General features: G+C 36.3%; 3 protein-coding genes across 8 annotated transcripts; 2 read left to right on the plus strand and 1 right to left on the minus strand.

Moving 5' to 3' along the window:
• Window positions 1-503: 503 nt before the first annotated feature.
• LOC132166709 (uncharacterized) lies at window positions 504-10,105 on the minus strand. 4 transcript variants are annotated; one of them, XM_059577587.1, is made up of 16 exons: window positions 9,841-10,105; window positions 8,565-8,649; window positions 8,205-8,307; window positions 7,988-8,072; window positions 7,143-7,229; window positions 6,928-7,001; window positions 6,592-6,691; window positions 5,973-6,418; window positions 4,558-4,639; window positions 4,293-4,469; window positions 4,167-4,220; window positions 3,160-3,252; window positions 3,010-3,075; window positions 2,390-2,436; window positions 1,319-2,029; window positions 504-1,107 (listed from the first exon to the last, which is right to left on the minus strand). In XM_059577587.1, the coding sequence occupies exons 1-16, from the start codon at window positions 9,955-9,957 to the stop codon at window positions 741-743; spliced, it is 2,694 nt and encodes an 897-aa protein (XP_059433570.1). In that variant the 5' UTR covers window positions 9,958-10,105; the 3' UTR covers window positions 504-740. The 4 variants fall into 4 exon arrangements, with proteins under 4 accessions (XP_059433570.1, XP_059433564.1, XP_059433584.1 ...); XM_059577581.1 differs by having other exon boundaries at window positions 3,010-3,087; XM_059577595.1 differs by having other exon boundaries at window positions 997-1,107; window positions 1,294-2,029; window positions 3,010-3,087.
• Window positions 10,106-11,328: 1,223 nt separating this feature from the next.
• Window positions 11,329-18,460, plus strand: LOC132180390 (serine/arginine-rich splicing factor SR34A). 3 transcript variants are annotated; one of them, XM_059593194.1, is made up of 14 exons: window positions 11,329-11,527; window positions 13,726-13,991; window positions 14,138-14,261; window positions 14,771-14,836; window positions 14,922-14,996; window positions 15,079-15,220; window positions 15,356-15,402; window positions 15,492-15,549; window positions 16,214-16,263; window positions 16,347-16,403; window positions 17,121-17,224; window positions 17,303-17,374; window positions 17,469-17,505; window positions 18,073-18,460. In XM_059593194.1, exons 3-14 carry the CDS (start codon window positions 14,175-14,177, stop codon window positions 18,091-18,093), a joined length of 816 nt encoding a protein of 271 aa, XP_059449177.1. In that variant the 5' UTR covers window positions 11,329-11,527; window positions 13,726-13,991; window positions 14,138-14,174; the 3' UTR covers window positions 18,094-18,460. The 3 variants fall into 3 exon arrangements, with proteins under 3 accessions (XP_059449177.1, XP_059449193.1, XP_059449185.1); XM_059593210.1 differs by having other exon boundaries at window positions 13,920-13,991; XM_059593202.1 differs by lacking the exon at window positions 13,726-13,991.
• A 2,997-nt stretch (window positions 18,461-21,457) lies between these two features.
• Window positions 21,458-23,471, plus strand: LOC132184565 (small ribosomal subunit protein uS11m). Its single transcript, XM_059598248.1, has 2 exons — window positions 21,458-21,731; window positions 22,557-23,471. The coding sequence occupies exons 1-2, from the start codon at window positions 21,548-21,550 to the stop codon at window positions 23,207-23,209; spliced, it is 837 nt and encodes a 278-aa protein (XP_059454231.1). The 5' UTR covers window positions 21,458-21,547; the 3' UTR covers window positions 23,210-23,471.
• Window positions 23,472-23,976: the final 505 nt, after the last annotated feature.

The following is a 23,976-nucleotide window of genomic DNA, read 5'->3' on the forward strand; positions in this document are numbered from 1 at the left end:
ACACTCCTTAGAGACCGGGTATGCCGATGAACCAAGCGGAACTAGCCCGATTGCCTGGGTCAGAGTTCATCTACTTGGACCGAGTTTGGTCAGAATATGAGCACGGGTTATATATATATATATATATATATATATATATATATACTTTTAATATAGTTTTTTTTTTTGGATGAATATGAATAAGTCGTTACTACCTTCTATTAACACTATCGTGAACATATATTAAAATTTAAAGATATGAAATTAAACAAACGGCCAAGTAAATATGATGTTCCTCTTTAACTTTTTTCTCGGATGATTTTCCTTTAAATCAAATACCCAGGTTAGGTTCATTGCATAAGATATCTAACTTGTGTGTTCAAAAAATAGATATCTAACTTGTATTTGCTTCTGTTAATAAAATAATTTGTTGTCTTTCTCAGAGGAACTTAAAGAACCATGCATGAATTTCGTTCTTATATTATATTGTGATTTATCTCCTTCAAGTGATGATGTTCTTGGCTTTTCAAGCAGAATGCTGCATCAATTTATTTTGTACATGTACATCTTTAGGCTAAAGTGTTTGCGATATACAACTTTGGAGCCTATTGTTACCCAGATGCTACTTAAAAATCTATTCTCCCAAGCCCTAGGCTACTGCACGCACGCAGTTGGCCAACGCCATTCCTTCAGATAGAATCACAGCAAAACGGCTTTTACAATCATTAATACAACAAGATAAACACATGGAAACATTCTTTTTACACGGGTGATGCAGAAAGTAGAAAGTCTGGCTGCAGTCTCTGTAGCAGTATCCCACAGAAGGGGCACAAAGGTTTTGAGGATACTTTGAAAACAGATGATTTGGCTGAAGATTTGAAATCTAAATGACATTCGGACCTCGAAAAAAGCGGCTCCGGTGCCAGTCTCCAAGCCCATCTATTACAACATATACAAAACCATAAGGTAGTAGTAGGGCAAACCTGCATAGAAACCGCACACCTTGGGAGTCTGTGGCTCTGACCAATGTCACTATTGCACTCTACACCTTGGCAAAAGCCAACTTCTGGTGATTCATATGGCACTGGTGCGGAACAATAGCTACATTGCTCTGCTGCTATACATTCCCTGCATTGGAGTTTGTTCAGAGGAAAAGTAAATGACATGATGACCAGCATAATTCATATACAGTGAACAAGGACTTGAGTCATTTGATTATGTTTTATACAGCATTTGAAAAAGTATTTTGTTTATCAGAGCAATTGAACTATCATAAATAACCACATCAAATAAATCAGGGGAAGAAATTTGCACCATATAGGATAGAGGTGAGGTGTACCTCCTCTCACGCAGTCCAACTTCTGACACAAGGACTTTTAGTTCATTGCGTACATGTTCACGATTAAGAGCAACCCACTGCTCCATTTGTGCCAATCCATCAGGATGCCAATATCCAGATCGGGAAGCAGTTGTGGCTGAATGGGAGATAACATTTTTAAAAGCAGAAAAACTAAAACCCACAAGCCTCTCACGGAGTTCTCTTTCACTGCTGAAAAGTAGCTCCATCCACGTAGTCAGTTGCCCCCCTTCAGCACCACATAATCCTCCCAAGTTCTGTAATTTGCTGTTTATTTGATCGGCCTTCAGCTCCGATAGCATTACGCGCCTACATAAAATATTTAGGAGGTGCAGCTGACGAGAATTGATCTTTGATAAACTTCTAGAGGCATGTAGCAAAATCTTTTCAGCAGAGAGGTCAACATTGGACCCCATAAATGCAAATGAGAGCCATTTAAGCATTATATGTTCGACAAACTTAGATGCAGTTTGCTTGAAAGCCAATAATGCTGCTATGATATCCCAAACAACCAGAGGCTTATCCAAATGCTCATATTGTTTCAACGACCAAAGAATATTGGACTCCCAACTAGTCAATTCCTTCTCAGGAAATCCAGGGAATTCTTCAACATAAAATGGAGGGGAAGCGTTTGACAAGAGATCCAGTTGTTGCCCACAAATCCAGTAAAACTCAACAACTGCCTTTTGAGCCCTGAGAAAGTTTGTAGAACATGTCAATTTCCAAATGTGTATTTTTTTTTATTATTTTCATTTACTAAAGAAACTTCATTGAGCTTATCCCTTTTCACATTATATTGCTTCTTAAAGTTGGGAAAATAAGGCTCTTTTGCATTGAGTTGATTTTTTGCTCCTTTTTTCCCCTTATATTTTTTGTCCTTATTGCTTTTTTGTTTTTTGTTTTATGAATATCTTTTGTCCTTATTCTTAAACCTTCCACAATCTTACTTTTAAATTTTAACTAATCAAATTTAAACACACGTGTGTGACTGTGCCTGCAAACACACAACAAGAAAGGTAGCTCAGACATAGCACTTAACATGAGAAGTCTTACCTTGCCTGGTACATTGGATTCAATAGTTCAAGATCCAAATTGCGTACCTGAGAAGATTAAGCACAAATGTTTGCTCTTTGATATGTGGTATGTAAAAACTTATATCTTCATCATCACAATTATTATTACTGACTATTATTAGATAATCAAAACACACACACACACACACAAAAAAAAAAAAACTACAAGAAGTAAATCTAATACCCAATCTATTTATCTCCTGCCTCCCCTTCATCCTCCCATAGTTACAATGGGATACTAAAGATGGCTAATTTTGGCTCTTTAAAGCAAATGCAACTAAATTTGATTAATAAATAGATCTCTCCTAGATGAGTAAACAACAAGAAAGGAGTCACACTAATATGTTCTTGTAAAAGTAAAACCTTTTATGCCTCTGCATAAGCTTAAACAATTCAACAGAACAAGGAATGTCAATGCAAAAGAACAATAAAGAAAAACATGGGCACTGAGAGATGCTTAAAAGTATTTATCTAGATTTGTTGAAAACATCGAGATAACTTTGATTAAAAAGGACTATTTAGCTAGAACATGCAAAGATTAGAAATTAACAGCATAAACAGCAAATAATGAGAAACATATAGGGGGGGAAAACATCATACCACAGCAACCACGAGATTTCCAGGGGACACCGCCAAACCAATGCATGAAATAAATGCATCTGGAAGCTGCAAAGAGTTCTTCACATTTTGTAAAAACTGAATGAAAACAAATAGAAAAAATAAAGGAGACCTAAAAAAGGTAACGCATACATCAGTTGAGCTCCTCAAATGGGGAGTATTTGCAGGGATGGGTACTTCACAGAGGGAACTCCCATGTAAAATCCAGCTGCGCATAAAATTGTCCTACCATTATTTAAAACACATTGTTGTCAAATTACGTATGAACGATTAGGACACGATCAGCGGCAGTAAAAAGTGCGCATAAATATGCTATTGCCAGGAAGAACGGAAAGAGAAATAATGGCAACACCATGTTTACTTACGGTCCACATGTACTTTGAAATAATATTGAGCTAACATATCCCTAGAGTTATATGCTCAATTTAGTTGGGTCACGTAAAACCTCATAATATCTATATAGGTATAGGATATATCACCTCACTGTTTCCAAGTTATTTATGAAGTGGAGCAATAATCTTTGTAAAATTGATTTTAATTTTTGCTAAAACAAAAGGTCAACCCCCTAAACATCCTGAAGATGATATAAGGTATTTAGGACCAGTTCAAGTAGCAAAGAGTAAGCATATTCCTCTTCATTCACAAGTTTATGTAAACTCTCTGTTCCATGCTTTCTGTTTAGCTTATTAAGAAATCTTTCTCATGATGAGAACCCTGTATATTTAGCCTTTTAATGGGATCTAATTCATTATCCCATTTGGGAATATGTGAAGACAATAGAGTAAACAACTTTTCAGTTCTGCTTGGTGTTAGTATCAAATACTGCTTCTTCAATCTCATTTTGCCAAACAACTAATGTCTTGTTGCAAACCATTACAAGCAAAGATTAAAAATATAGACTAATAGTCAGTTGTAGATAAATTATTACTCTATTAACTTATTGATAGAACATAACACAACAAAATATTATAGGCAGAAGATTGCAGATAACACTTGTAAGTAGAATTTGACAAGTAACTTCCACCAAAATCTGATTCAGTGCTACAACATTGGAAAAATGACGCACAAATGGAATATCAAATAAACTAGTTAGTTCACTTATAATATATCATGCAATTGAAGTTCATGAAGTGCAATACCTGGCTGCAGCTGTACAAACAAGATCCATCAAATGCCCAAGCTAAGCCTGTAACCTGAGAGAATTCTTTGTTTAATAAATTAACATTGGGATGTAGCTAAAGATTAATCAAGAAGAAGATACTTACAACATGGTCATGAGCATCGTATGAGCCAACTATATCAAATCTATTGCTAGATATGTCACAATTCCAAACTTCAAAAGATCCGGATCCTTTGCCAACTGCCAAGAGCATTTTATGCAGGGACTTTGCAGGCATCCAAAGTGAAAGTACAGAGATGGGGACACTATCAGCAACTATAACCTATACAGAAGTTCAAAAATCAGGATAGATTTAATTCACTAATGTAAAACCTATGTAGAAAAAAGGTACTTCCAAAAGTGAGAGCTACCTTCTTCAATAGTAAAAGGGGAGTCAAATTAACTTCTGATGAGTTCAGCAATTCCTCACTATTCCCAAGCCATATCCTTACACTGAAAGAGTAGTGAAGGAACAAAATGACAAAAATTAGAAACCATTTTCCATTTATTACTTATTATTTCTTTCAGAAATAATTTAAAGTACTTTCATACTGGAAAATTCAAATACTGTAAGGAAGGCAAGAACCATTTGAACAATCAAAGATAAGAATGCATCTTTCAACATCCAGGCATCAGGTTAGAGCTGAACATTTATGAATAGCTTTATTTTATCCCAGAAAGTAATTATATCATTCTTTGGTGAACAAGAACTTGCAATAAAGAATCCAAAATGCTTGACTCTAACCAAGTTTTGACAAAGGTATGCATAGGAAAATGTATGACAGAAGTTGACATATTTAGAAATATACTAGTACTTTCTTTAATATTCTATACACACACACACACAGAGAAGCTTTAAACAAGCTTAATGAGCTGAGTTGGGTTTATACGAGCATTGTTCATGAACTTAAACCGAGCCAAACTGAGTTTATCTGAGTTCAGATCATTTAATATTCGAGCAATAATTATTGTTCGAGCTCAACTCATTTATTGACCAAACTGAACTCGAGTCAAGCTTATACTAGCTGAGCTCAAGATATTCATGAACATCTTGATCCATCTACGGCCCTAACCAAAAAAATTACACTCTAAGATTAATGTAATCTACAAATGCAAAATAAGGAAAATAAACTCGTCCAATGGTGACAGACCATTCATACAAAGAATGAAAGAAAGAATACTTAAGGTCAATAACAACTTTTTTAATGCTCCAAAAAATGATTATTCCTTTTTCTCCAAATTGTCCACATAAGGAAAAGTGGAGAAGCCTTCCAAACAAAGCTCTTTTTATACTGACCAAACAGTTGTTGCCAACTAAAGAACACATATCACCCTCTTTGGCATTACCATTTGATCCCCAAGAGCAATAAAAACTAAGACCATAATTCTTTTGCTAAAGAGCAATGGAGCAACAAGTGATCCACAGATTCGCCGCTACTTTTACACATGCAACACCAATTTATAATAATATTATAGATGTACCAAGACAAAAGACATAGATAATCATATTAAGCAACGAGATAGAGAGACAACTTTTTCTCACATGTCTGGCATTTTAAACAAACAGATAACACCATCAAACCAAAAGCATCGCATGCAATTCATTTTGGGGGGGAGGGGGAGAGAGATTTTGCAAAACATTTCAACTGTACATCAAGAGATGAAGCACAAAAAGGAGCATCTTCGATGTCCATTCACAAAAAAAATTATTTAAAAACAAATAATACATCTATAGCACAAGTAAACTAGTGAAAATGATAATAATATATTCACATACCTCACTCACCTCCCATCAGAACTCCCGGAAACCAATAAAACCTGAGGACTCGAAGAATCAGAAGCACACAAAGCCCAACTGATTGACGTGATCCACGAATTGTGTGCCTGAAGGAGCCCAACAATGGTTGCAGTAGTGGGGACCCCACTATGCTCAACAGAGTAACATTCTGGTACATAAATTTTCCATAATGAAATAATACCAGATCTGCTACCTAGTGCAAGTAGAGAAAAAGATGAACCAGTCTGAGGGACTGAACAGAGTTTAGATGATAACTGCAGCAACGGCGACCAGGCAACAGCAAGTGACCACAGCATTGCACTGCGCGAAGCGTATTGATTTGCAGTTATCTGTGGGAGTGTGCACTTTTCTGATATCTTAATTAGAGCTTTTGCATTAGATTTAGAAACAAGATCAAAATGATGTAAATTCTGGTTGGAATTCATCTCAGACACCTAAAAATTGAGTAACAATAAACAAAATTAATGCTTAAAATAGAACTTAATACTTATGTAGGTTAAGAAAGACCAATGTTCCAAGCACACAAATTGTTAGAATGACATTAAATTCAAACTGAAAAAAAAAGAAAAAGAAAAAAAAGCAGGCGGGTAAGTAAGAAAAGCCATACCGTTTCCAACCCTTGTCCCTCAGGGCCAGAGCTAGCATTGGAATCCTTAATTTTCCTTGAACATGGTAATTGGTTGCAAATAGTTTCAGCGCCCTCATTGCTGCAGCCCATTTATCAAAATAAAGATAAGTTGAAATAAAATGATTACAAGGACTTGCAAAACAAACATATTTAAACATGTAGGCCTTGAATATGACGATATATATAAATGTAGTTTTGCAACCTACTCAAAAGAGACCATGTAAAGAAAACAAAAGTTCTTCCTATGCTAGAAAATTGTCTAATTGATCATTTAAAGATAAAGAATGAGTTATTCATATTATACCATATACATACCTTTTTCTTCTCTTACGCTTTTCTTTTCTTGAATTAATGTTTGATAAATCCTGTGCACATCTATGTTCTGTTGCCTGCTTGTACTCACAGATAACACAAATAATGAAGCAGAATATATGACTGATTAAGCTATATGTCAGAAAGACACAGCATCGTGTGGCATGTGTTAGCAAAGAAAATTCCATCCACCTGAATCAGTAGGTGAAAGAACTTACATCAGAATATTCTCGACAAGACACATTTAAGTCTCGAAAGTCGATACTTGCAAGATAATCATAAAGCCTATCTGATATATCCATAACCTGAAGAAGGTCAGCAGAAGAGAAATTGTGCATGCAATTAATTATTGCATATAGAAATGAATAATGAATTTAACGAAAAAACAAGTTAATTTCTATTAATTGCCTTAAAAATATGAAAAACATACATAAATACATATGCATACATATTTATGGACTGTTCTGCACAAGAGTTAATGGATATGAGCAACAGCTAAATATACAGATCAAGTGGGAGAGAGAAAGGAAAACACAGCAAGAAGTTTCACAAAATACAGAATGAAAGTTTGTACTTTCCAATTCCAATGAAGAATAATAAAGTGTATATATATATAGAGAGAGAGAGAGCATTAAAGCGGTCAATGAGTGCACCACATTCTTTAAACTTATTTATGATTTTTTTCCTTTCAAACATCATTTGAAATGGGGCAAATTGTGACTCAAGTAACCAGGAAAGATCAATCTAAGAAGAAGCATTTACAAACATTGTAAAACCAAATTGTTTCTCTTTTAAACTTTTATGGTTGTTTTCCTACATGCATCATATGAAATGGGAGAATTTACCTAGAATTGGTTAAGTCGAGTAAACATTTATTGTTCCAAGTTGGAGGGTTTGGGTAATGATGCCATTTATATTTCATAATGAAGAATTTCTACATTTGAAACTGAAATATTTCAATCTCCTATGGCTCCAGAAGCCAAGAATCCTTTAACCACAAGTGATAAAAATGTTTACTATCAATCTCAATATTAGCATCAAGCAGTGCTTCGCTAATGCATACCTCTATCCATTCAGCACCAAAGTCACAAAATGGTGGACGATAAAGTTTCACACGTCCTTCTGTTGTACAAACAGCCAGCAAGCATCTGTACCAAGTCAACTTGCAAAACACAATTAAGTTTTATAAGATGTTCTAGTCATCCAATAAGTTAACAGCATATGGGAGAAATAAAAAAGGGAAATTTCATTATACACTTGGATGAAACTTAATTTCATACCCTGAGTTAGGAGCCATTCCAAGTGGGGACCATGATATTGATCTAACACAGGGTCGACGATCTCGGGATAAACAGGTGGGCAACAAGCAGTCAGAGAGTAAATCTGTGAATATTTCAAACCATAAAACGTAAACCATAAGTTAACAATGAAAAACTGAAACTGCTTGACTTAATATGCCAGCCCACATTGAAAAAGTTTGTGTGTGGTAGGCCTTTCAAAACTTTCCTGAGGTGTTATCCTCATGTTAAACCTTGACAAGCACAAATTTGAAAAGGTGAATCAATGGCGCCCATTAAATTTTAACATTCCCAAGAAGTGATCATGAAGTACGGATTACTGCTCAAACAATACACACTTACCTTTTCTATCTACAACACCAATTGGAAAAGGTTCACCAGTGGGGATCGTGATAAGGCCTCGTGGTCCAAAAGGCAATGCTGGATTCTGAGAATGAACAAATACATATAATCAAATGTGGAGGAGTCTATGTTTATTTTCAATAAAAAGCTAGTTCCTCCAACAATTTAACAGGGTAATCTTGATTCTTTACAGACCCATTAGTCTGAATAAGTATTCTGCCGTGAGGTTTGAGGAAATTTCAAACCTTTAATCAGAAAAGTGCATGTGTACAAATACGAAGTACATAATTTGTGGTCTGGTTCTCTCTATCCATCTTAAACACTCTTTCAGTTTGTGGCTAGCTCTCAAAAATGCTCTGACAGCAAGGGATAAACTCCTCATATGGGGGGTATCAGGGTGTGGTTAATTGTTGGTTTTGTAGGTTTGGTGTGGAGGATCATGAGCATCTGTTTTTCAGATACAGTTATAGCCGTAGAATCTGGAGGGATGTTATGAGGCTATGTGAAGTTGAAAATCCTCTCCTTCTCTGGGATGAGGTGATTCTTGAGGGTTTGAGGCAGTGGCACAATAAGAAAATGAGAGCTAATTTGTGCAAACTTGCTATTGGATCCACGGTATACAATATTTCGCAGTATAGAAATGAGATAAAGCACGGTTCTCATCCCAAAACATAGGAACAGGTTGTAGAGCAAATTAAATGGGAGATTCGATCCCGTATGATGAGTAAACACAATTTCAATAGGACGGTGGGAAATGAGCGTTTGTGCAGAAGACAGGGTACACAAAAGATTTCTGATTTAGCTTTCTATAGTCTGTAGTCTAGTTTAAAGGAGTCTGTTTAGTGAGATGATAGTTTGAATTGGTTTGGCTTTGAAGCTTGTCTCTTAGTCTTGTTGATCCAGTTTACTGGTTTTCGAGTCTGTACAGAGTTTTGATTTGGTTTATAATAGATTCTCATTCATCCCCCCAAAAAAAAAGTACATAATTTGCACGAATCTCTGAGGATGATAATCTTCCCCGAAAGCATATCATTATAAATTCACCGAGTTTATAAATAAATCCTCCTCGGCTCCTCTTTTATCAACTAATCATAACGAGTAAAAGAAAGAAAGAAAGAAAAAATCACCAAATGATGAAGCAGAAACAGCAAAAGTTCAACTTTTTTTTTAAAACTCACTATAAAACAATCTAAATTACTATAAAGAAGTGTTCAATGCAATAGTCACACAAATTTGTAAGACTTTCTCAGCACAACAACGTGGTGGGTTGAATTACCAGGATGGTGACGAGGTGACCGGAGGCGACTGCGATGAGGTTCTCGTCGGACCAGGCGATGGCGTTTGAGTAGGAGGGCGAGGCCACCAGCGCCACGGCCTGGAAGCGCGAGGCCATTGTCGTTGTTGTTGCTTGCTGCTGTAGAGTTCGGACAGTGAGTTTGGAGTTTGGAGGGAAAGTTGGGACTTGGGCAATTGAGGACAAAGAAAAGGAGGTCACTACCGTGGGAGATCCGAAACCCTAGTTCGAACCCTGTGGGGTTGGGAAATTGGTTAGATTTTCAATTCTTCACCACCTTTCGCCTTTTTTTTTTTTTTTTTTTTTAATACTATAGTGGAAAGAAATGATTTACAAACGGACTAGTGTGCATATTATTAAAAAAGTATATACAAAATTTGTGATTTTCAAGACTAGTTTATAGAAATTTTTGTCCCTCGTACTTTTAATTGGCTGAAAACCACGTTTCATGATGTAAATGTCACTAGTTTAAATTATCCTCTTCCTTTTTCTTCCCCTTATGCAGACATATAAAAAAAAAAAAACCCATTAAAACAAAGAACACAATAAGAGAAACACCAATTTCATTTGAAATAAATATTTTTTATAAATTAAGTTGTAAGAAATTCTTACGAATCAATCTTTAAAAGTAATATATATTTCTAAGAATAATATTATATATAATCATTTTATCTCATTTTTAACTTTAAAATTACCATTAAAAATGTTTTAAATTAATTTGTAAGATTTTTTTTTGGAAAAAATATAAAATAACCCTCCAAACTACTAGTCAATTGCAGGTTAGCCCTTCAATGTTTAAAATGTAATAAAGTAGCCCTACGAAATTCCAAAAAATGTCAAATTTGCCATTCCATTTTTGAGGTTAAGTTATTAAAATGCCATTTTACCAAAACAAAAAAAATCAATTTTAAAAATGCCCCTCAAAATGAAGTCATTTGGCTTCAGAAAAAAAAAAAATTAATTAAAAAAAAAATTTAGAAGGGGTGGTTTAGGGGGTGGCTTGCCGGCCACCCCCATGGCTTATGGGGGGGAGGCGGGAGGGCTTTTTTAATTTTTTTTTTAATTAATTTTTTCTCAAGCCAAACAATGCCGTTTTGGGAGGTTTTTTTTAAAATTGATTTATTTTCTTTTCCAAAAGGGCATTTAGTAACTTAACCTTAAAAAAATGATGTCATTTGCATTTTTTATCCAATTTGACGGTGCTGACTAACAGAGTGGCCAATTTGACATTTTTTGAAACTTCGTGGAACTATCTTATTATATTTTGAACATTGGAGGGCCAACTTGCAATTGGCTAGTAGATTAGGGGCATTTTAAATAATTCAATTTCTAAGAAAATTTTCTCCTCTCTGTTCCAAAAGGCAAAAGGCCTGCATAAACCCTCGTTGCGAAGCCCAAACCCACAGAAGCAGTGGATCATTTAGGAGATCCGATCCAGTAGTACCCAGACGTAGACCCCGACTCATGGTACAACTGTATCACAACCCAATCGCACACATAAATCCTTTCCGTTTTCCCCTCGACCGTCTGGTCCCAATCTGACGTCGCAGCAAACGAAGACCAGAGCCACAAAACCCTAGCTCCCTTGCTCCAGTCCTAGCTCGCTACGCGAAGGGATACGTGTCGTTGGTCGTCGTCGCAGCCCTTTTCCCGAGCTCTCAGATCTTCGGTATTGTTCTCAGCGAATCTTTTCATGCACTGCGTTCATTTAGGGTTTTGATGTGGTTGTTTATGAGCTAAATTTGATGTTATTATTTTTTAACCCATTTTCTAAATGGGTTTGGTTGAGTTGCTCGGATCTTCGATGTCGTGCTGACGGAGGTTTCCCTCTGTGCGAGCATATATATATAGATAACAATTTAAGAGAATTTAGGCTTTGATTTGTCGGTTTTGTGTTGATTTTGATAGTATGTGAAAATATAAGCTTCGAAGCTCGTATAATTTACCGTTCTTAATATGGGTACTGCTTGAGCTACGCGATAAACATATTGAATGCAATAAAATGACCACTTGTCCCAAAAGCTTAAACTTAAAATATTTCATTTAAATAAGGAGTAAATTGAAAGAGTTAGGGTTCGAATTCAAGACCTCTAGCTCTGATACCATGTTAAATCATTACTTGTCCCAAAAGCTTAAGTTGATAGGAAAATGTAAATTTAATTATTTAATCAAACATTTTAACAATGTATGTGGTGTGTGTGCAAGCATGTTTCTTTTAAGTTGATAGTCAAACACTTTAACAATGTATGTGGTGTGTGTGCAAGCATGTTTCTTTTATGTATGTGTTTATTTAGGGTTTTGAGTTGCGGGGTGTGTTACAATTGATATTAGTTGATATATTAACTGGAAATTTGGTATCTGTAATCGAGTTGTGGTGGAGGTTTGCTACACCGAAATGGGATTTGACAGCACACTGTGGTGATTTACTCAACTACAATTCTTTCTTACTCTGTCCAATGGTAGAAATACTTGGACTCTTGTGAGTGGATGAGATTTTGTGAATGACTCGTTGATAAATGCTGAAGCTATGTTTGCTTTGATGGAGAAATTTCCTAAACAGAAAATAGTTCTGTAATGGAATGAAGATGCTTGATATATATTTCTAGCTGCATGATTAAATATTTGTAAAATTAATTGGAGCTCTTAGCCCTATGAACTTAGGTGCATGTAATGAACATCTTGGGGGTGATCCTCAACTGCCCTCGGGTCTTCCTCTATAACATCAACATGCATAGGGTTCACCTTCTTCTCTCGTCTCCCATCTTTCTCTGCATCATTCTCACCCCAAAGGGTAATGTTGATGAGGGGTTGGATTGCTAGAGAAGTTGGTGGATCTATGTTTTTGATGAGGTTAATGTGCCCTGGGTGGGATGGGGTGATGGATGATTGGTAGGAAGGAGGACATGGGTCATGGGGTCAGGGATGTTGAGGAGGATGCATGGGTTTCTCCCATTGGCACTTGGATTTGCAATGAAGTCTGTCATCAAGACCCTGTCCTAAAATAAGGTTCTTCACAAGGTTCGCATGCACAATGCAAATAAAGTTCCTCATGAATTGCATTTTACGTATGATATCACTTTTTCAGTGTCGATTATTCTTTCTTCTTTATTTATTATTATTATTATTTTTGGCATTTATTAGGGCGGACTCTAATTTTGATGATGAATTCATTTTGCATTAAGATAAATCCAGTTTAGAAGACGAATTTGTGATACCAGAAAGTGTGTGAAGCAAAATGGAACTAGTTCCATTCTAAACTCCAACTCATATATGGACTCTTATGAAATTTTAAATTCTTACTGCAACATTGATTGTCTGACTTAGATAAGTATACTATTTGAATGGAACTTCAAAGATTTTTCTTAATGTAGGTTGTTTGCTTGTCTCAAGGGGTATTTGTTTATATTCCTTTCTGTGTATGTTAAAAGGAATGACTTTAGATCACCTTTAGCCATATTGTTTGTTATGAATTGGAAATTGGAGTTTCAATAAGGATTCACACCATGAATAGCATTTTTTTTTCTTCTATTTGTGGCTTAAGACATTTGCCTTCCCCGTTTCCTGGCTGCAACTTTATGAAAAGTTATGTTAAACTGAAACATGGGTATCAGTCAGGTCTCTTGCCATGAATATTTGAGTGTTCATATATCTGTTATTAATTTTCCATGAGAGGGGCTGAAGACATCTATTCCCATTTCTTTTCCCTGGAAATGAAGTTGCACTGAACCAAAATAAGTGAACTAGGGGCTATATTACGTATTTTCCAGGGTTGTTTTTTCAATGCTGTTAAGAGAGCTGAGTAAGGTAAATCCTGAATATATATCAATCTTACTTGATCTCATGACACCAATGCTTTCTTTATGATAGATGACAAGCGCTTGGACAAATATGAGCATTGCAATCATACATAGGGATATAGAGAGGGAGTGGGAGAATCAGGGTGGAGTTATGTGTATTATTTATTATTATTGGAGATTCTTGCTCAATCTCAGAAGATCTATACATCTGCTAAAATTCTGGAGAGGATGAGGAGATCAAATTTTATTTCAATATTATTATAGCATTGGAGCATCTTGGAGCAAATGAGCAATGGAGCTTGTGGAGCACGGCTCACCTCGAGGATTGCTCTCTTGGTTTGCTTCATTGTTTTGGTTTTGCTTTATTTTTTATATCATCAACAGAGTACATGCTGATGATATTTGGACATCACAATATAGAAAGACTTTATAGAAGTTTAGAGATTGGTTCTTTATTTGTGACATTTCATTTATCTATGCAGCAAGTAATCTGGACTATACAATCTTCGGGTGTCAGATATGAGTGGTCGTTTTTCTCGCACAATTTATGTTGGCAACCTGCCCTCAGATATAAGAGAATGGGAAATTGAAGATCTATTCTACAAGGTCTGATTGGATTTTTTTTTTTTTTGATATTAGTTTTTGGGGGTAATTGAGTGTATGCTTCATTAGTTTTGGGGTGAATTGTCTGTGTCCTCTGATGTTTCTCATATAAAGCTTCAGAAGTAACCATTTAGATGGCGTTCCTGTTAAATTAATTCCCATACATAAAATCATTGTGATTTGAAACCTTTTTAGTTTCTGAATTTCTGCGTGGGAGCATTAGCATAACGTTCATATGTTTTTATATGTTAGAATTAGTACCATCTTAGGATTTTGATTACTGAGAGAGAACTGAATGCTTATGCTTTTGAGCTTTCGTGGTAAATCTCTCCATTCTGGTTGTGTCGGCCATTTTTAGCCTTTGATCCAAAATATGTTTTTTATTTTTTTATTTTTTAAGGAACAATTTAAATATATGTTATTGGTTATGGTTCTTCATGGCTGTGTGCTAAAGTATGGCTGCTTACTGATTGTACTGGCTTACCTCTATGATGTTGATTTTCCCTTTGCAGTATGGCCGTATATTAGATGTTGAATTGAAGATTCCACCTCGCCCTCCATGTTATTGTTTTGTGGAGGTACTCTTTGTACATTGATTTTTGCTTGGATTTATTTAAAATATAATATCAATCTTCAACTATTTTTTGTTTATTTTGTTATTAGTTTGATAATGCTAGAGATGCGGAAGATGCAATTAGGGGTCGTGACGGCTATAACTTTGATGGTTGTCGTTTAAGGGTAATATGCGTCACCAATTAGTTTTTCGGGGTACTTTGCTTGCTTTCTCATTTGCTTAATTTCTCATTCGTTCTTTATGCAGGTTGAACTTGCCCATGGTGGTAGTGGTAGAGGGCCATCCTCAAGTGATCGTCGTGGTGGCTATGGTGGTGGTGGTGGTGGGGGGGTGGGGGGTGGTGGTGGTGGTGGGGGTGGTGGGATCTCACGCCATTCTGAATATCGAGGTGCATCAATTAGGAGACTTTTTTTTTTTTTTTACCAGAAGGGTTTCGGAGACTGGTTAGAATATTGATATCTTTTCATTTAGTTTGTTTCAGTTATACTTTAATAGCTCATGCATATTTGTGTTTGGCTTACAGTTATTGTTCGTGGGCTCCCTTCTTCTGCTTCCTGGCAAGATTTGAAGGTGTGGAAATTTTTATACTTACAAGCATCTTGCAGAATTTTTTCTTCCATGCTGCTATATGGCCAACTTTTTTTGTAAACTGGTTTCAGGATCATATGCGAAAAGCTGGTGATGTATGTTTTGCTGAGGTATCTCGTGATGCTGAAGGTATGCATTTATGTAAAATATGTCCATTAACTGTTTGGTATTATACTTAGCAATCAATGTCCATTTGATACTTGGTTTACACGAGTTGGCTTGACATTTTCTTTTCCTCTTTCTGTGAGGAGGCAAGGGAATGCATATTTGCTTTAGATTGGAAAAAAACCGTTGGGGACTTTCCTCGTTATGTTTGTTGAGAAATGCAATGGAAAGATCAGCACAACTCATAATTTATTGAGAAAAATCAATACTCGTGTCCTATGAAATATGGTTTGCGTTTGGCGGGTTGATGCCATTTTCAGCTGTCAGTGCAACTAAAGCACAAAAACTGGATATTGGAGGTTTCTGGTGCATATTTATTTATGAGTATAGCTCCTCAAGTTGCCTATATTTATCTATACCTTCTAATTATTATATATTTTCCTGTATCAAATCTGTCTAATTTTTTTGGGCGGAAATGAAAAGGTAGCAATAGTTGTGACTGATTTTCCATTGCTAAAGCATAATGTATCTGATACAAACTCTTCGTGATACTGATTAAATGATTACATTTGACTTCTTAAAAGTTTCTCATGCAAGCCTGGTAGCAATGCCATTCATTCTCCCACTGAATTGACATGGTTAATGATATATTTCTGAATTGCTAACCGTATTGAAATGCTCTCTCCAGGGACATTTGGCGTTGTTGATTACAATAATTATGATGACATGAAATATGCTGTAAGTTGCTGAGCGAAAGTACTTGATTTGGTGTAATTGTGCTTCAATATAATATGACAGCTGATATGTTGTCGGCTTTTCAGATTCGGAAACTTGATGACACTGAATTCAGAAACCCTTGGGCAAGAGCTTATATCCGGGTAACCTTTTCTTTCTATCATTTTGATAATTTAGTAGGATAATTATTAGGCTAAACTATATTTTGGATCCCTGATAGGTATGTCCCAATTTGATTCCTAAAAGTTAAAACATTCAAATTTCTTTCTGGAAAATTTTGATTTTGTTCAACGAAGTACTTCCATCTATTAGACTAAAACGCTGTCGCAAGAGTCAATGATTTGCCAATTTGGGCAGGTCTACATTGCTCAAAATTGATACATTTTTAGGGGTGAAATTAGAACTCTTAAATCTAGAGGCTTAATTGGAACCTACCTAGTAGGTCAGGACCAAAATGTTAGCTTGCCATTAATTTATCCTTGATATTTTTATGAGTTTTTCGATTGTCTTTAATACTTTGCTACTGTTTTTTTTTTTTTAAATTTAAAATTTTATTTTTTTAAAGAAATTACTAGGACAAGGGGAAGTTTTTCTGAGCAATCTTGAGAAATGCTCCCTTCTTACTTCAAGTTGAATAATAGATCCTACACCTTTAAAAAAAATGGAAAAGAATGCTAGATACCAAGTTCTGTTGGGAGGTGTACGGACTGTTGGATATTTTTTTTTTGGATAAGTAATAATGCATTAGAGAGCGCATTAGAGAGCGCAGAGGGATATTTAAACATGGAAGTGCTGATACTTATGGGTTGACCAAAATTTAAATGTTTTACTGGTGTTTGTTTCTACTTCAACTGGAGCAGGTGAAGAAGTACGAGGGCAGTCCTATAAGGAGCCGAAGTAGAAGCCGCAGCCGCAGCTGCAGCCGAAGCCGAAGCAGAAGCAGAAGTGTCAGAAGGGACCGCAGGTACTAACTTTGTCCTTCATTTTTCATTTTCGTGCCTATATCAGTATATCTGATAATCTATGCTGTTTCTCTCTGTAGTAAATCATTGGAGCGGTCTATTTCTAGATCAGTGTCAAGATCAAGATCTGCATCTCCCGTCAAATCCTCCAGGTATCTGGGTTTTGTTACCCAGGTTCTTTTATGCTTTGGTTTTCTGGTGCTGTTTTCTTACCTATATCAATGATATTAATTTTGAAATACGCAGGCTAAGATCAAGATCAAGGTCAGGATCACCCCGCCAGGTAATTGAACTTTGGGATTGAATGATGAAATTGTAGTGTGCATGCATATTGGGACCGATATATATGTCCCATTAATGTTTAGGCCTGAAGATGTTTGTAACATCAGAAATTGGTTACCCTGGGAGTCTAGGAGCCCCAGTTTATGAAAAATGTATTCTCATTTATCATCAGTTCTTTTTTCTTTTTTCAATTTTTCCTTCTTTCATTCAAATAAGTAGTTCCTTTCTTTTCTTTCTTATATTTTTCCCATTCTCTTGTGACAGAAGTGCTTTTGTCATTCTTGGTTCATTTTTTTCTTTTCTTTTTTTTAAATAGTGACATGATCTGTTTACCATGTTTTGGATAGAACAAGATAAATAGACAATTTCTTAAGATGTTTCTGTGTGCTGTGCTTCATTCTAAGTTCCAAGACCCATCTTCATGCTTGCTCATCAAAATACTTAACCTTCCCTAGTAATTGGAAAGTGGAAAAAAAGAGATTGCAACATTTTGTGAACCATCCTTATCATAGAAAAATAATTTAATGAAATATTCTGGATGTCTTATGTAAGCTTAATTTATTTTCAGGCACGTTCCGGTAGTGGCTGATTTCCATGCAAGCGGTGTCAAAACTCATCCAGACCCATTTGGTAGAGTTTGAGGGGAAAGCTATTATTAGATTTTTTAGTGGTCTTAATAGGTGGAATGTGAACAACTTGATTTGTCTTGAAATATGTAGCACTTCAAATTGGTTATATCCCCCTTTTCTTTTAACTTAAGCTACAGTCTGCGAGGTGTGTTGAGTAGCAACTGAGGCTACTATCTTGGGAGATTTGTGACTTTTTACGTATTATGCATTGCACTTTTGTTTGGTTTTGAAGTAAAAAATGTGTCTTTTTAAATAATGCAGGATGTGGCATATTCGGTGAATTTTAACATATGATTTGTATGAAGTGCATCCTTTTTTCATTTGATATTTTTCTTCCCTTGAAAAGATCTTTAGATATGTATCGTTTACCATGCCTGCCACAATAAGCACTGTTGGCAGCTTTTTTGCATGCTTCTTCCATTTTTGGGACTGTGGAATGGATTGCAGCTTTTTTGTTCATTCACGCCGGTGTGCCCTAGCACTACTCTTTTCTTAGGGTGCAACGGTTTGCTGTTGTAGTTCTTGTTTCACTCATCTATTAAAAAAAAAAAAGGTCATGGGAGGATGTGTTTCTTACTCTTTATCTATTGGAGAAAGGAATCTCACGTCAAAGTGCCTTTGATTTGACAAGGCCCAAGCTAGCCTCATGTTTCCAAGTCTTGTATTATTTTATTTTTGACAAATGCTACACTTTTCAAATTCTTTTTACCAAATGATGTGTTGTAATTTTATGTAATATATTGTTTCGAGAAATGTGTCACTATCTCATGAGATTGTAACATATTATTGGAGAGTAAATTTTGAAGAAATTTGTAGTATTTTTTTTTTTCTTCTGGCTATGTTTACTCTGGAACTTAAAAGTCTTCCACAATTCCTTGTATTTATTTATTTTTTCTCCAGTTTCTCTTCATGGGATTTGGGGCTCCAAATATTTAGATGGCTGTAGGGCCCAAGGATTAGGGCAAAAGTTTTGCTAGCGATAGCAAATTTATGACTCAGCCAATCTGTTATCCACGAGCCTGGGAGACACTAATGGGCATAAAAATCTAGGGGTTTCTAATCTTGTGCAATTTTAGCGAATAATGCAGGCCTAAGGCAAGGGTTGTACGAAAAAATACATCAAAAACTATTTTGCAGATAGCTCATTATCGGATGCATTATCGGTCGTTATCGGATGCATTGTAGCTGATTTATTGTAGAACTTTGCGTTCATAGCTAAAGAGAATCCTATAAAATCTTGGGATTTGTACTTCTCATTAAAGGAGATTTTGATGGATATAGTTATTCATTTAGTAGCTTATTTGAATGAGATTTATTCTCGACATTTGTATATGTAAATGTATATATTGAATTTTGGTGTGAGTATATGTAGCTTAACGTTTCACATTAAACTCTGCTAAATTGGCACTATATATAACCCACTTCAGGCCAGTTTAAAACACATTGAAATTCTGTCTTCTTATATCTCTCTCAAAATCCTTTTGCAGTTATAAAATCTGTGTTCTTTCCTCGTTAGAATAAAAATTTTGAGGGTGTTATGGTTTGGTTTTATTTTGTACAAAACACAATCAAACTTTATAAGTTTTTTGAGCTCCATGTATCACGTTATGCACTAATTGATAGGGGTGGGCAAAAACCCGCCCAACCACAGACCCGCCCCGTCCCGCCCCGCCCCGCCCCGTCCGGGTTTAATGTTTATTTTCGCGGGTTCGGGTTGAGAATATCCAACCCGTGCGGGGCGGGGCGGGTTTCGGGTTTACTAAAATTTTCTATGCGGGTACCCGCCCCGACCCGCTCCTACCCGCAGGTCCTAAAACACAAAAAGAAAACCCTAGACTTACCCATAACCCATTCGATTTCGGCACCTAGCACTCAAGTTCTCAACACTCAACACACAACCCGACAGCCGCACCGCACGGTGCCACGGTCAGCACCTTGATGCAGGCTCTCGATCTCTCATCAGAAATCAGAAATAAGAAATGATTTGATGAAGGCTCTCGATCTCTCATCAGAAATCAGAAATAAGAAATGATGATTTGGAGGCTATGGTGGAATTCATATCACTGGTCCACTAGATGAAGAAGAAGAGAAACAAGAAGAAGAAAGCTTTGAAGAGTTACCCAGTAAAAGTCGTAGCAATTTTTTTCTTTTTCTAGAAGATAGGTACAAAGGTCCTTTTTATTTTTAGCCTTTGGATCATTTCCTTTAAATCCTAACCATAGAAATCTTATCACCAACTTGAGCTGCAAAGCTCTTTTTTCTAGGAGATTGGTACAAAGCTCTTTTTATTTCTAGCCTTTGGATCATTTTCTTTAAATCCTAACCGTAGAATTCTCATCACCAACTTGAGCTGTCATCCATTACCACGTAAGGTTGTCATCCTGACTCATCCAGCAGCCCATCATCTCAATTCTCATCTTGAAGAAGCAGCGCTCTAGTTTGTGATACTCAGCACCTTGAAGGCTCTCGATCTCGCATCTCACTCTCGCCTCTCGATCCTCTCGGCTCTTGATCTCTCATCTCACTCAGTCACTCACGCGTCTCGATCTCTCACTCTCACCTCTTTATCAACCCCGACCCGACCCGCAAACCCGCAAAACCCGCACTTAGTTAACCCGCACTGCAAATACCCGACCCGCGCGGATCTTGGTCATTGGGCTCGGGTGGCGGGTTGGAAAATCCCAAACCCTCAAGGTGCGGGGCGGGTGGGAAAAAACCCAATACCCGCCCCGCCCCGACCCGTGCCCAGCCCTACTAATTGATCATAATTGGTCGGGGCAAATAACTTCTTATAGAAAACGACTTTGTAATTTATTTTTTATTTTAGATTTGTGTAATAACAATTTGAGAATGTTGGTGAATGATATATATATATTTTTGGAGGAGTTTCTTTCTTGTTTGAAAAAGTATTTTGATGTGATGTAAATGTGAAAACTATTTTTTTTAAAGTACTTTATATTTTGAATTGCTTGTTAATATTTTTGTTTTAAGAATATAAAATAAAAGACATACAATTTTTTTTTTTTTTTTTTAACAAACATACTGCTTTTTCAGTCTATTTATTGTAAATTTAATAGTGAATCAATTAAATATTTAATGTCCACCAAAATACTATTTTCTTTTTTTTTTTATGCTTGGTAATCCTTCTTCAGCCCCTAGATAAAAAGTTGATTTTTTTTTTTAATATTTCTAAAAACCCTTGTTTTTAATATTTATGTGCACTTTTTTTTTTTTTTTTCCCTATGGTTTCACTTAATACTTTTCATTTTCATATTCCTATACTCCAAAATAAAATATTAATCATAGAAATTATTGAACACCAAAACAAGTCCTCTTTAAGAGAGTACGAAGAAAAAGATAAGTTCTCTGAACAGAGGGTCCTAAAACCCTAGAAAGAAGGAAAGTGGTGGAGAAATGTACGGATATTCGCTCTCTTCTTCCATTCGTAGCCGAGCTACGGTTCGTTCTCTGATTTCTCTCTTTGGGGCCAAGCCCGTATCGCTTCTACGATGCTATGGCGGCTTTGGCCAGCTCAGTGCTGCCCCGAGATTGGAAGAAGCCAAGCCATTCTCTACAGATACGCCACGAGTAGCACACGGTGAGATTACGCTCTACTTTTCGTCCTTTGGGTTTGACGGGGAATTCGTTTTTTTACGACTGAATATGTTGATCTCTCCTAGTCCTGTTGGTTTCGTTTGGGTTTATGCGCTGTTTGGTTACTGAGAAATTGTAGAAATGGATTTAATCTAAAGTTTGAATCAACCTCAGATCCTTTTGTTATTTTTTTGGGATACAGTTTTACTCTCTCTATGTGCTAAAATATATTTGGATTTGATTTAAACTTTCTCTCGGGCTTGGTTATATGCTTGGTTTTATAGCTTCATAGCATCGGTATTGTTTTGGAGAATTTGACCTTGATCATTCAGTTTAATGTCAGAAGTAGAGGAATTAGTTGTGGAGGTAATGTCATGTTGTACTTGGCCTAATTAGTTATAGAATGTAGGGATCTGCATTTGGTCCGATGTTGTACTTGAGGCTTTTTGTCTTCTTTTTGGATGTTATTTGGACTAGTTTTTGTACTCAGGCCTATGTAATAGCGTAGTTCAGGTCTATGTATATGGCTGCAACTTTTCGTTTGACTGAAAAAGTCCCTGATCTGGGTTCGTTTGAACCTGCCCTTTTAGTCTGTTAGACAAAGTACTAATCATATGATGCAGTTGCTGTGGTTGATATAAGCAAGAAAGGGCAGATTTGTTTGAATTTTTTAAACTAATTTGACCAGAAATGTTCGTCTGACTAGCTAATGAAAAGAGAACCAAGTTTGATTTGCAAAGCAACCTGTAATTGGTAAACTTTTCATTTGTGAGTTGAATAACCATATTAAATACTTTTGTTAGTGATGTAAACATTTTCGGTTTCGTAGGTTCCGTCAAGAGTATTTGTGGTGGTTCTCATTCTTGTGAGAATTGTGCAAGAGGAGGATTTGCCAGAATTTCTGGGCCGAGTTTTGGTTTGATGAATGCAAGAAAGAGTTTCTCTGCTCCCTATGCTTTGAGTTTTCGGAGCTGCATATTTTCTTCCAGTGGAAACAATACTGATACTGGGGGGAATTCTAGGTCCATGAACTTTGTTAGGGGAATTATAGAGGGAGATGGGAAGGACTTCATGGGGGGTCCTCTACATTCTCGATACAATGTAGAGCAAAATGCTGATATTGTCCACATAAAGCTGCTCCGTAACAATACTTTTGTTACAGTGACGGATTCTAAAGGGAACACGAAATGCAAGGCCTCGGCGGGATGTGTGCCTGAAATGAAAGGGGGAGCTAAACTGTCTCGATATGCTGCTGAAGCAACTTCGGAACATGTGGGACGAATGTCGCGAAGTATGGGGTTGAAATCAGTTGTAATGAAGGTGAAAGGGTTTACTTATTTTAAAAAGAAAAGGCAAGCAATCATGAGCTGGAGAGAGGGATTCACTAATTCTCGAGCGGATCAGAATCCAATTGTATTCGTTGAAGATACAACTCGTCGTCCTCATAATGGCTGTCGGCTCCCAAAAAAGCGCCGTATTTAGACAGTGGTAGTCTGGATGGCGAATGTTGACAGAGCATTAGGATAAGGAATTTGTCCAGTACTAGCTGAACTTAGTGGTGCAAATAAACTTATGCAATATCTCGTGGATGTACTTCTTTTGTTCCAAGATTGATTTCATTTTGATTTAGATGAAAAATTGACATCACCTGTTTAGTTTACCTGAAGTCATTTGTCTTACTCATATGATAATGTGGTTGATGAGAATTTTCTGTGACAATATTAGTGCTGGAGGATTGTTCTTCTTCTTTGATAGTGGTTGGAGCTTCTATTGGGATGCTATCACGTTACTCCTCTTTCCTGCTGATAAAATCTTTAATGATTCTGAAGTCTCGATAGAAGATAGATACGGTAAATTCTGTTGCTGAAGTGTTTATGCTTCACGGTAGATTTGATACGAGTCATGATTTATGCTGCTGAGTTATGCCACTCGTGTGGAAGAGGTGAAATGAACAATCTTTGTTTCTGCCAAGATTATCATTTGAATTCTTTTCCTTCCAATTTTTGTGCGTCTCATTGGAAGAGGTGGACGCATTGAGCGTCTCAAGAAACTAAACCAGAGAAATCTCTCTCTCAGGAGTATGAGACTCATGTCCATTATCCTTACCCACAACATTTTCTTTACTATGTCGACTGTAGTTAAAACAGTGACTGCGGTTTTCTATACTTTGCGTCAAGCTATCTTTATCTTTCTTATTTAATATTTCATGGAAATCCAAATCTCCCACAATTTGTTGTTTGAATTATTAA

Source organism: Corylus avellana, chromosome ca1, assembly GCF_901000735.1.
Source record: "Corylus avellana chromosome ca1, CavTom2PMs-1.0".
Lineage (NCBI taxonomy): Eukaryota > Viridiplantae > Streptophyta > Magnoliopsida > Fagales > Betulaceae > Corylus > Corylus avellana.

Coding starts and splice junctions, on each gene's coding strand:
- LOC132166709 (XM_059577581.1), bottom strand. CDS start 9,957: ATGGCCTCGCGCTTCCAGGCCGTGGCGCTGGTGGCCTCGCCCTCCTAC. Junction 6,419..6,591: donor AGGGACAAGGGTTGGAAACG/GTATGGCTTTTC, acceptor CTCAATTTTTAG/GTGTCTGAGATGAATTCCAA. Junction 2,437..3,009: donor GAAATCTCGTGGTTGCTGTG/GTATGATGTTTT, acceptor TAATCTTCTCAG/GTACGCAATTTGGATCTTGA.
- LOC132180390 (XM_059593194.1), top strand. CDS start 14,175: ATGAGTGGTCGTTTTTCTCGCACAATTTATGTTGGCAACCTGCCCTCA. Junction 14,997..15,078: donor TTGATGGTTGTCGTTTAAGG/GTAATATGCGTC, acceptor TTCTTTATGCAG/GTTGAACTTGCCCATGGTGG. Junction 17,506..18,072: donor GGTCAGGATCACCCCGCCAG/GTAATTGAACTT, acceptor ATTTATTTTCAG/GCACGTTCCGGTAGTGGCTG.
- LOC132184565 (XM_059598248.1), top strand. CDS start 21,548: ATGTACGGATATTCGCTCTCTTCTTCCATTCGTAGCCGAGCTACGGTT. Junction 21,732..22,556: donor TACGCCACGAGTAGCACACG/GTGAGATTACGC, acceptor TCGGTTTCGTAG/GTTCCGTCAAGAGTATTTGT.